Genomic DNA, 12934 nt, shown 5'->3' with positions numbered 1-12934 from the left:
CCTGCTGAGCTAGGACTTGGCCACAAATTCTTTTTCAACACAGCATTCTAGGCAGGCACTTCCAAGTGATCAAAGATGTCATACAAGAGGAAAACTATTTGCCATCTCTGTTGGAATGGATATCTTTATCCTATCTTACTTGAACATTTTTTTCATGTGTAAGCTCCTATTTAATTTTGTAGTTTGACAGTTCTATCAGCAATATTTGGCAAAAATGTTAAAAAATTATGCCAGTCCCATTATTTCCTCTGAATAATGCTCAGGGATGTACTGAAGGCACATTTTTCTTTTCTCTTATGTTTACTTTTAGGTATTTATTTTTTATCTTTACCCATATGTTATAATAATGTTAGGGATGTCAAAAAATATACTGATAGTAGGGGTCAATAAACATACAAAGGAAAGAATCAATCTAGGGGAATAAGTTCTGATTCCTTACAGGTAAATTTAATCAAATATAAGAGAATAAAAATCCAAGCTAGTTTACTTTTACTAGTTTCTGTGATGGAAAAAGCTCACTTCTGTCAACTTGAGTAATATTTGAACTATATATTTTTTTAATAGCCTTTAAACTTTGAGGATTCAGTTTTCTTTGGGACCTTAAATCACTAAACCATGACTATAGATAGGGATTAATCCATATGATAATTGGTTATATTTCTTTGAGTCTTCAGTTATACCATCTAAACACAAACAACTGACCCATCTTTTAAGAGTACAAAGTAGAATAGTTAACTGCTTTTATGTCTGGCTAACTACGTCTTTCTCCCTGTCTTCTTCTCTCTCATCTTTTTTGTGCAGTTGAAATAGCAAGGACTCTTGTATGTTGGTCTCTCTCTATTCCTTGAAAGTTCCTTAATTATTTTGGTCTCCTCTCAGTGCTTAGGATACTACTTGTAATAGAGTAGTCATTCAATAAATATGTTGAATGAACATGTAATTAGTAATAAATGACTTGGTTTTAGAGGAAGGAAAAGAGGAAACAAAAGGCAATTAGATTCAAAGCTTTTATCTACCAAGGAAACCTTACTTCTAAGAGGGGCAGTGAGTACACCGATGGCACCTGATATTTCTTTCTCTTGCCTTTGGTCTTATTGTGTGGCCTGACTTACCCTGCTAATTCTGCATAATAGTCAGGGAACAATTCTATTCCATTTGAGCCTTGCCTCCTCTGTGAGTGTTCCTTAGGCTAAGGGCCAGCCAGGTTGGAGAAAGGAGAAATGAGAGTAATGCTGGGCACTCCCTTTTCTGCTTCTGTTGAACAAGCTGGATTATCCTAGAAGAGTAGGTGAGGACATGACTAAGAAGCAGGAAGAAGAATCTTCCCAGGAAATCTGAGATGGAGTTTCTTAGGACTGGGGTTCTAGAAGCTGTGTGTCAGGTTGAGAATTGGGTCAGCTGGCTCAGGAGTACACAAAAGAAAGGAAACATTGAAGGCTCCATCCAGGGGCAGGTGAGTCAGGAATCAGCCTTCAGGAAGCATCCAATCCAAGCAAAGTTGTGAAAGCTGAATCTAAGGTAAAGGGGAAGTTGAGCATGGAGAGGTTTCCAGTGCTATTGAGAGTTAAGTTTTTGTCGTATTAGGGAGGAGTTGTTAAAAACACTGAGCCAGGCCAGACAGAATTGGGGGCATGAAATAACTGGGAAAGTTGTGAATGGGAGTAGCTGGCAAAAGATGCATCCAAAGACTGATGAGCCGTGGTGACTGCCAAGTTAAAGTTAGATGGTGTGAATTTGTAGTGAATCCAGGAATTAGGATCGCATGCTTCTGGTGGGAGAGTGAAGAATTTGATGGGTAGTGAGCTCATTTCTTTCCTTTGATCATCTAATATGAAAATAATCTGAATTGAAATTTCCTTACCATTATTCTCAGCTAATGAGTTTTTCTGTGTACAACATTCTTTTCTTTCACGGCATAATTTTTCCTTTACATATGGCACTATGCAAATGAATATTATCATAATGACTTGTCCAGATTCATGACTGGAAGAATACTGCTAATCTTATGTTAAACACATGTGCTCCTTTCTTCCTAGGCTTCCTATACTCAAACAAAAGATTGGTTTGCATTAGCAAAACAAAGTCAGCAAACAGTATCAACCTTTTCATTACCTTCTTGTGTATTCCACAACAAAATTGGATCACCAGTTATTTCATCTGTTTCTGGTAAGCAGAAAAGGACAAGAATGACCTCAGAACTCCTTTTTACATCTTTTGTTGTTATTCTAAACTTAACAGTACAACACTTAGTGGATGGGGAGAAAAAATTATCTCCCCTCAACACCACTTTCTACTGTTTTTCAAGAGACAACCTGATATAGTGAAAAGAGAATGAGTTTAGAACCCAACTCTGATACTTATTAGTTTGTGACTTCTGCAAATTACTCCACTTCTGGGAGCTTTGCTTTTGTCATCTGTAAGATTAAACTAATGATGCATACATACTGAATGTATAGAAAATGCTTAGTGCTTCGTACCTAATGGACAGTCAGTAAATATTTGTCTTGTCATTATTTCCTGTCACAGTTTACAAATTCTTATTATTAAGACTTTGAAATGAAGTAGGTGCAACCTTTCTCTTCTCCCCAAAGTAAATAGTGATTTATGGAACTTGAGTTTTCCTTCTATTTTTAAGTTCAGACTGTTTCTCACCTTGAAAAGCAGATAAATTTCTACTGTGGGGAACTTTTGTGGATGATGCAAACTTTTCATAAATAAAGGGAACCTTCCAGAAATGGGAGTAATTAAATATGATATTCCTAGATGGAAAAAAAATCTTGCAATGTGATTCAGGAGGGAAACTCAGAAATTCACTAACAATTCTTACATAATTCCTTTGAAAAGTATAAGCAACCTCTGGAGGTGATAAGTCTGGATTCTCTAGGATTGAACCCAAATCTAGGTAAAGGGGAAAATCATCTTCCTAATTGGAAATTGCTGAATTTATAGATTTCTTACTATTTTCCCCAAATAGTAAAATAGAAAATTGGAGAGTGACGTTAGTAAGCAGGAAGAGAAAGGATAGCAGGAAGGCAGTGAGCAGAAGTGCCAGGCTTGCACTTTACCACCAAGTCTGTGGGGTTGAGTGTATACCCAGTATCCTTTCACAGGTTTACAAAAATCTAATCTCAATTTTGGGGAAGTTTAGTATATTTATTTTCAATTAAAATTGTAATGAAACATTTCCAGTTCATTGAGACTTGAAATCTGTTACTGAGAAAACGGAGAGTGGGACACATGGATCAGGGTTTTCCTGATCCACGGCTTTGCAAGGGGTAGGTTTGCCATGTGAAATAAAGCACTGATATCAGATATTTCACTGATTTCTGAAAGACAGAAGAATAGGGGCTAGACTATATCTTTAGAAAAAGTGTAAAAGCAATCCATTTGTATTTGTAAGTCTTCACAAGGGCCTTATGCAATTCTGTAATTTTAATGATAGGTTGTAAGTATAGTAGTAATTTTTAAAATTGCTAGTATGACTAGCAATTTTTAAAATTGCTAGTATGAATTTTTTAAATTGCTAGTATGACTCCAGTTCTGGTCTGTTCATCTATCATCTCATCACCTATGGCAGCTAATTTTATTTTACCATAGAACATGAAATATTAAAGTACATACAGTTGTTTGATGTACACATTCTAATTCTTTAATAGATTTGGCCTTTGTATGTTGACATTTTCAGCCTGGAATATTACATTTTAAAAGTGTATAATGTCTTTTTGAAGATCCTCTTTATTAAGGATATCAAATATTTAATTCATCTGCCACCAATATCCCCTTTCATGTCCAGGGAAGACATGGCTAATCCCTGTTGGCAGTTTTTTTCTCTACTGATCCCAAATGTAGCCTTAGACTCCTCATGACACTGGTCCCTGCAGTCACTACCGATGATAAACCCATTTGCCATCCTAGCTCTATAACATCTAGTTAATAATTAAAAGAAAACTTTTACATTTATATCTGATCTAATAGCCTTTTATGGTTTAATACAGAGAGTTTTATCTTTGATGATGGAGTTCACCCCAGGACAAAAAAGAGCCCATCTACAACCACTAGGCTAATTTCCGAATTTGAAGAAGATGGGCCTGTATCTCTACAAGACACTCCTTCTCAAGCTCTTCTGAGGACACACCTTGAAAAGCAACAGGATGTTGATGAAAGCCTGACATTGCATTTCTCAACATGTGAAGAATTTTTAAGATCTTATATAAACTTTATTTTGAGAGTGGCAATCCATCAAATTCTTGGAGCACCACTTAGAGAAAGCCCAGATTATATAAATTTCAGAAATGTAACAGAAGTGGTATTTGATGAGTGTTTGGGGACTACCTCTGGCAAGAATGTTTTGCTGAGTGAAACGCGAAAGGAAAAGTCGGAAGACATGTTAGCACAAGCAGTTTCAAAAACTGAGAGTGTTGGACTAGAAAGCAGGGCTAATTGGTGTATTTCTCACAAAACTTATGACATTGGCAATAGAAGGGAGTTCGAAAGATTTAAGAAATTTATAAAAGGTACATTTGGGGAGAGATATTGGTGGCTCTGGATGGATATTGAGAGGTTAAAAGTTCTTAAGGATCCTGGAAGACATCAAAGGTATTTCTACTTTTTTATTTTTCAATAGTTCTAAAACCAAATTATAGAATATTAGTTTGGGTCATCTAAGCACCAGCAGAAAGCCTGAAATAAATATTTAAATGTAATTTATACTTTTAGAGGAATGAATAATAATAAGATTTATTTTATTATAATAATATTGATTTATGTAAAAGATACCTTATGCCAGTGTAAGGGGCTGGCTGTTCCCAACAGCCTGCTCAGTTAACAAATTCTATGGTCTTTAGTCAGATGCCACTTCGACATTCATATCTGAATGTGATAGCTGCTAGATATGATGCTGGATATCCTCTAGGGAGCCTCTTAAAAGTCTGATGGGGCACAGGTCTTCAGCTGCTCCATATGTTTTAGGTCATTATAAGTCTTAAGAACCTTAAGAGGACCCTGCTTTAGGAAAGTCCTTATCTTGTGTTTTCCTGATCTGCTCTGAACTCTGAAGCAGATCAACTATAGTAGACTGCAGTTCCCATTAAAGGTTTGACTGAGTAAGTACTAGTGACTGGATTATTCCAGTTATCTCAGTGACATTCAGATCATAATGCCACTGTTGTTGATCATAATGATCATAATGTCATTGTTGTACACAGTTATAAGAGCAGGGATTACCAAATGGTTGATTATGAAGCATGACCTGATTGATCCCAGGGTAGAAGGCCACTACCACTTGCCAAGACATGTTAGGGAAGGGATATGCAAGCAACCTACATAGATTCTTCAGAATTTATACTGTATTAGTTCCTATTGTTGCTGTAATAAATTACCACAAACTAAGTGGCTTAAATCAACACAAATTAATTTTCTTACAGTTGAAAGGTTAGAAATCTAAAATGGGTATGCAGGGCTGCATTCCTTCTGAACACTCTGGGGAAAATCCATTTCCTTGCCTTTTCCAGCTTCTGAGGCCACCTACTTTCCTGGCCTTATGCCCCCTTCCTCCATCTCCAAAGCCGGCAGCATGACATCTTTTCTCCTCTCTGACTGCTGCTTCTATCCTCACTTCTTTTCTCTATGACTGTTACGCTCCTGCCTCCATCTTAGAAGGACTGTTAAGATTACATTAGCACCAACTAGATAAGCCAGGATGATCTCCTCAAAATCCTAATCACATCTGCAGAGTCCCTTCTGTCATGTAAGGTAACATTCTTAGGTTCTGGAGATTAGGATATGGACATCTTTGTAAGGCCGTTGTTCGGCCTACCAAAAATACCCTTCCCATTTCCATATCTGTGAGAAATATTTATATCTCCCTGTAACTCACTTTTGGTTTTAAGATAGTTCATTACTTGCCTGAAACATTTTGGAAGTGAAAATATTTGGCTAGTTGAATATTGTGTCAATGTGTGTGTAAGTTTGTGTATGTGTTTTATTTCAGACATATTGAGAAGATGAAAAAATGCTATCTAGTGAGCAGTGGAGACTGCTACCTTTCTGCAGAAATCTTATCAAAATTTAAACTGCTAGTTGGATCTCAGTGGAATGAAGAACACTTAAAAAATATTCAGACTGAGGTTGTAAAACCCTTACTTCTTTATTGGTAAGAAAAAATAATATGAATCAAAGTTATTTGCTTTCACTTTTCTTAAGCTAGTTACAAGTTATACTTTTTTGTCTTAAGGCTGTAACATTTATGGAAATTTTAAATGACAAGATTATTATATCTTTGGCCTTCTCTAAAGTACCTATCCTTTAGATAATTTTGATATTTGAGGGACTTTAAATCCATAATAAGACTAGACAGTACTTAAGCTCCGTTTGAACTTTGTGAGCATATCCTTCTATGCCTGACTTTCTTACGCTCAGGACCTCATCAAATTGATGTGTGTGTGCGTGTGTGTGGTGTGTGTGTGCATGTGTGCGTGTGTGTACATGTAGCTTGAGTTAGATTTGGCTCAGTAAACATTCCATGAACACTTTCTGTGGGCCAAGTGTTGTGCTAAGGTTACAAGGGTAAAACACAGTCAAGTCTAGTGATCCTAGTCTAGTGGGAGGAACATACATATAAAATGAGTGTAATAAAAGAAAGTGTGGTGAATGTACAGGATACAGAGCAGAGGTAATATTTCACCTGGGACTCAAGGCACTCTAAACAAGAGAAAGAGAATGGACCTAGTGGAGAAAATGTGTGCCTTCTGAGGATCAGTGAGCTGTCCAGTGTGGCTGTGATGGATCTGATCATGTTACTTCTCTGCTTTAAGTCTTTTAACTAGTTACCCCAAAGCTTTCAGTGTAAGGTTCAAATTCCTTAAGTTAACAAATAAGATTATTATGGGCTTCCCTGGTGGCGCAGTGGTTGAGAGTCCACCTCCCGATGCAGGGGACATGGGTTCATGCCCCGGTCTGGGAGGATCCCACATGCTGCGGAGCGGCTGGGCCCGTGAGCCATGGCTGCTGAGCCTGTGCGTCCGGAGCCTGTGCTCTGCAATGGGAGAGGCCACAACAGTGAGAGGCCCGCGTACTGCAAAACAAAACAAAACAAAACAACAAAAAAAGATTATCATGATTTTTTTCAATGATATGTGTTTATTTAATTAGCTCAATCATATCCCCCTTTTTTTTTTAACAACCTTATTGGAGTATAATTGCTTTACAATGGTATGTTAGTTTCTGCTTTATAACAAAGTCAATCAGTTATACATATACTTATATCCCCATATCTCTTCCCTCTTGCATCTCCCTCCCTCCCACCCTCCCTATCCCACCCCTCCAGGTGGTCACAAAGCACCGAGCTGATCTCTCTGTGCTATGCGGCTGCTTCCCACTAGCTATCGGTTTCACATTTGGTAGTGTATATATGTCCATGCCACTCTTTCACTTTGTCCCAGCTTACCCTTTCCCCTCCTCCTGTCCTCAAGTCCATTCTCTAGTAGATCTGCATCTTTATTCCTGTCTTGCCCTTAGGTTCTTTATGACCTTTTTTTTTTTTTTTGATTCCATATATATGTGTTAGCATACAGTATTTGTTTTTCTCTTTCTGACTTACTTCACTCTGTATGACAGACTCTAGATCCATCCACCTCACTACAAATAACTCAATTTCATTTCTTTATATGGCTGAGTAGTATTCCATTGTATATATGTGCCACATCTTCTTTATCCATTCATCTGTCGATGGACACTTAGGTTGCTTCCAACTCCTGGCTATTGTAAATAGAGCTGCAGTGAACATTGTGGTACATGACTCTCTTTGAAGGAATAAACCTACCAAAGGAGACAAAAGACCTGTATGCAGAAAATTATAAGATACTGATAAAAGAAATTAAAGATGATACAGATAGGTGGAGAGATATACCATGTTCTTGGATTGGAAGAATCAACATAGTGAAAATGACTCTACTACCCAAAGCAATCTACAGATTCAAGTGCAATCCCTATCAAACTACCAATGGCATTTTTCACAGAACTGGAACAAAAAATTTCACAATTTGTATGGAAACACAAAAGACACCAAATAGCCATAGCAATGTTGAGAAAGAAAAATGGAGCTGGAGGCTCCCTGACTTCAGACTATACTACAAAGCTACAGTAATCAAGACAGTATGGTACTGGCACAAAAACAGAAACATAGATCAGTGGAACAGGATAGAAAGCCCAGAGATAAACCCATGCACATATGGTCACCTTATCTTTGATAAAGGAGGCAAGAATATACAATGGAGAAAAGACAGCCTCTTCAATAAGTGGTGCTGGGAAAACTGGACAGCTTCATGTAAAAGAATGAAATTAGAACACTCCCTAACACCATACACAAAAATAAACTCAAAATGGATTGAAGACCTAAATGTAAGGCCAGACACTATAAAACTCTTAGAGGAAAACATAGGCAGAGCACTCTATGACATAAATCACAGCAAGATCCTTTTTGACCCACCTCCTAGAGAAATGGAAATAAAAACAAAAATAAACAAATGGGACCTAATGAAACTTAAAAGCTTTTGCACAGCAAGGGAAACCATAAACAAGATGAAAAGGCAACCCTCAGAATGGAAGAAAATATTTGCAAATGAAGCAACTGACAAAGGATTAATCTCCAAAATTTACAAGCAGCTCATGCAGCTCAATATCAAAAAAACAACTAACACCATACACAAAAATAAGCTCAAAATGGATTAAAGACCTAAATGTAAGGCCAGAAACTATCAAACTCTTAGAGGAAAACATAGGCAGAACACTCTATGACATAAATCACAGCAAGATCCTTCTTGACCCATCTCCTAGAGTAATGGAGATAAAAACAAAAATAAACAAATGGGACCTAATGAAACTTCAAAGCTTTTGCACAGCAAAGGAAACCATAAACAAGACCAAAAGACAGCCCTCAGAATGGGAGAAAATATTTGCAAATGAATCAACTGACAAAGGATTAATCTCTAAAATTTACAGGCAGCTCATGCAGCTCAATAACAAAAAAATAAACAACCCAATCCAAAAATGGGCAGAAGACCTAAATAGACATTTCTCCAAAGAAGATATACAGATTGCCAACAAACACATGAAAGAATGCTCAACATCATTAATCATTAGAGAAATGCAAATCAAAACTACAATGAGATATCATCTCACACCAGTCAGAATGGCCATCATCAAAAAATCTACAAACAATAAATGCTGGAGAGGGTGTGGAGAAAAGGGAACCCTCTTGCACTGTTGGTAGGAATGTAAATTGATACAGCCACTATGGAGAACAGTATGAGGTTCCTTAAAAAACTAAAAATAGAACTACCATATGACCCAGCAATCCCACTACTGGGCATATACACTGAGATTATCATGATTTGTCCCTGCCTATGTCTCTGGCATTATCTCCCATCTACGTATTCCAGATTACTTGTAAACTTTTTATTTTTCCATATATAGAGAGAATGTTGTTTTTCTCTTTCTCTATAAACTTCTATTCTTAAATATTTAAGAAATGCAGAAAGGTATAAATTATAATAGGCACCTGTATACACACCACGCAACTTAAAAAACATTACTAACACAGTAGAAGCTTTCCTTTTTTAAATTTAACTTTTTGTTTTGAGATAATTGTAGATTCATATGCAGCTGTAAGAAATAATACGGAGATTCTGTATGCCCAGTTTCTTCCAATGGTAACATCTTGCATAACTGCAGTGCAATATTGCAATGAGGAAATTGACATTGATATAACTCTCCAATCTTTTTTCATGTTTTGCCAGTTTTATAAGCATTTATTTCTCTGTGTATAGTTAGTTCTGTATAGTTTTATCACATGCATTTGCTGTTACAGTCAAGATACAGAGCAGTTACATTACCACATGCCTCCCTTTGTACTGCTCTCTTATAACCATACCTACCTCTTTCCTTCCCCTTTCTCTTAATTCCTGGAAACTACTAATCTATTATATAAATGAAATAATACAATATGTAATCTTCGGGGATTGGCTTTTTCGTTCAGCATAATTCCTTTGATATCCATCCAAGTTGTTTTGTTCTTTTTCATTGCTGAGTAGTATTCTGTTGTATGGATGTTATACATTCATTCACTCATTGAAGGACATTAGGGTTGTTTCCAGTCTTTTGATATTACTAATAAAGCTGCTATGAACATTGATGTACAGGTTTCTGCATGAACGTAAGTCTTCCTTTCTCTGGGATAAATGTCCTAGAGTGAGCTTAGTGGATCATATAGTCTTTTTTTAGTTTCAGTAGAAACTGCCAAACTATTTTCCAGGGTTTAGGTACCCTTTTACATTCCCACCAGCAGTGTATGAATGATCCAGTTTTTCTGCATCCTTGCAATTGTTTGCTGTTGTCACAGTTTTCTCTTTTAGCCAGTAAATACTTATTTACTTATTTTTATGAGTGTGTAATGATATCTCATTGTAGTTTTACTTTGAAACTCTCCAGTTGTTAATGATGCTGAACGTCTTTTATATGCTTATTTGTCATTTGCATATGCACTTCAGTGACATATCTGTGTGTTTTGTACATTTTCTGATTGTGTTCTTTCTTATTATTGAGTTTTAGAGTTATTTTTATGTTCTAGATACTAGCCATTCGTCAGATATATAGTTTGCAAATATTTTCTTCCAGTTTTTAGCTTGTCTTCTTAAAGACAAGCTTTCTGAAGTCTTCTTAAAAGGGTCTTTCATACCTTCTGGATGGGTGAACATGTAGAGGTGCACCCACATTCCTTGCCCTATGCTTCTCTTCCATCTGGCTATTTCTGAGTTATACCCTTTTATAGTAAGCCAGTCATCTAGATTAAGCAAACAAGTAAAAATATTGTGGATAATGGGAACCAGAATTCTCATCAATGTGGAAGAGAGTTACAAATATAGAAGAGAACAGAGTGAATCCTGTGGTGATGAACTGGAATTAGGGGTGCAGATGGAAAATGCAGCTTTCACAAACTCATGTTACCATACTAATTATGAAGACTAATTGACTGAAAAAAACAGGACAAATCAAACAACAGAAGACCATGCAGACAAGAAAGAAAACAACTTGCAAGAGAAAATCTGAAATTAAACATGTGTAGAATTTTCCCTGGGAGGGGGAGGGGAGTATATTGGAGGACTCTCTAAATGAAGGGTTCCACATAATTTTTACTACAAATGTTTCATTAGAGTAGAGGCAGTTATCCTCTTGAGCCAAGTTTATTCAACTAATGCAAACTTCCCTATGTCAAATACACCTACTATGAAGAATAAATATAACCGTATCTGAAAAACCAAAGAAAGTGAGTCTTTTATAGAGCAAAATTTTTGCATTCTGCTGAGGCCTTCCTTTTATGGATTATGCCTGTGGTGTCAAACCTGAGAACTCTTTGCCTAGTGCTATATTCTGAAGATTTTCTCCTACGTTTTTCCTAAAAACCTTATAATTTTATGTTTTACATTTAAGTCCGTGGCCCATTTTGAGTTATTTTTTACATATGGTGTGAGGTTTAGGTCAAGGTTCAGTTTTGGTTTTTTTTTTTTCTTGCTTATGGATATCCAGTTGCTCATCCTCATTTATTGAAAAGGCTGTTTTTCCTCTTTCCTTCTTTTCTATGTTTTTCATTAACATACAGTGAAAGCAAACTGTATAGATTCACATAACCACCATGACAATCAGTGTACAAACAATTTTATCATCTTAAGAAACTCTCACACCACCCTTTTGTCATTAGACTCTTCCTCCACTCCCAACCCCTGGCAGCCACTGATCTGTTCTTTGTCACTATAGTTTTGTCTTTTTAGAATGTCATATAATTATACAGTATTAACTTCTGTTGGTCAGCATAATGCCACTGAAGCATAATGCATCCCAATTGTTACATGTACTGTAGTTCATACATTTTGTTATTTGGGCTTTCTGGTTGTTCTTTGTTGGTAAGTAGAAATGTGATTGAATTTGTGTGTACTCACTCAGTGTTGGAGAGGGCAAAAGCCCTTCCAGGCTCAATTGCTAACCTCAAACAGGCCTGCTGTTCTTTTCTGGCTCTTTTGGTGCTCTTCCATTCTCAGGTCCATCAGGCACTGCCTTCTTCTTCTCACTTACACACCAATGTCTTGCAGGTCTTATGGCTGATCTTTTGTACCCACCTGGCTGTATATTGGGATTTGTGGGGATACTGTGTCACATTAACATTTTGTTCTAAATGTCGTCCATGAGTTTTTGGTTTTGCCATCTAGCTGTGCTGTCTGTTTTTATGAAGGGATTCTGAGAGGTAGAAGAACAGTATTGCTGACTTTGCCATTTTCTCAGAATTCTTTCTTAACGTTTTTTCTTGATCTAGCTAAATCCTGTATATTCTTTAAAATTCAGACTTAAACACAAACAGACATTCATGTCACCACCATGTTGCTTGGGAAATAAAGCATTACTGAGACCCCTGAAGTTGCCTTCCTGATCACACCATCCTTACTCCCACTTGGGGGTAGCCAGTATCTTGACTTCTGTGATTATTGCCTTGCTTTTCTTTGTAGTTTTACCAACCACGTATGCAAATAAATCCCTAAGCATATATTTTTACCTGCCTGTTCTACAACTTTATAAAAATGGAATCATGTTGTATGCCTTCTTTGCATCTTCTATCAACAATATATTTGTAAGATTTGACTGTAACTGTATTTAAGAGTTTTATTAATTTTCACTGTTGTATATGGCATTCCAGTGCATGAATATACCATAATTTATTTATTGTTTAAAAAAATTTATGTCGGGCTTCCCTGGTGGCGCAATGGTTGAAAGTCCGCCTGCCGATGCAGGGGACATGTGTTCATGCCCCGGTCCGGGAAGATCCCACATGCCGCGGAGCTGCTGGGTCCGTGAGCCATGGCTGGTGAGGCCGCGCATCCCGAGGCTGTGC

The 12934-nt window shown here is 37.0% G+C and overlaps 1 protein-coding gene across 1 annotated transcript in view; it reads left to right on the top strand.

Annotated features, from left to right (window-relative positions):
* The window catches only part of RGS22 (regulator of G protein signaling 22), a 218399-nt gene that overhangs the window by 57876 nt on the left and 147589 nt on the right, over nt 1–12934 (top strand). Inside the window, exons 6-8 of the mRNA XM_007457172.1 lie at nt 2037–2166; nt 3996–4596; nt 5990–6151. Coding sequence (XP_007457234.1) covers nt 2037–2166; nt 3996–4596; nt 5990–6151 — 893 coding nt within the window. The remainder of the gene's footprint in view (nt 1–2036; nt 2167–3995; nt 4597–5989; nt 6152–12934) is intronic.

This window comes from Lipotes vexillifer, unplaced genomic scaffold, assembly GCF_000442215.2.
Source record: "Lipotes vexillifer unplaced genomic scaffold, Lipotes_vexillifer_v1.1 scaffold376, whole genome shotgun sequence".
Classification (NCBI taxonomy): domain Eukaryota; kingdom Metazoa; phylum Chordata; class Mammalia; order Artiodactyla; family Lipotidae; genus Lipotes; species Lipotes vexillifer.
Note: the sequence above shows the minus strand (reverse complement) of the source record. Positions and strands in the feature narration are given on the sequence as shown.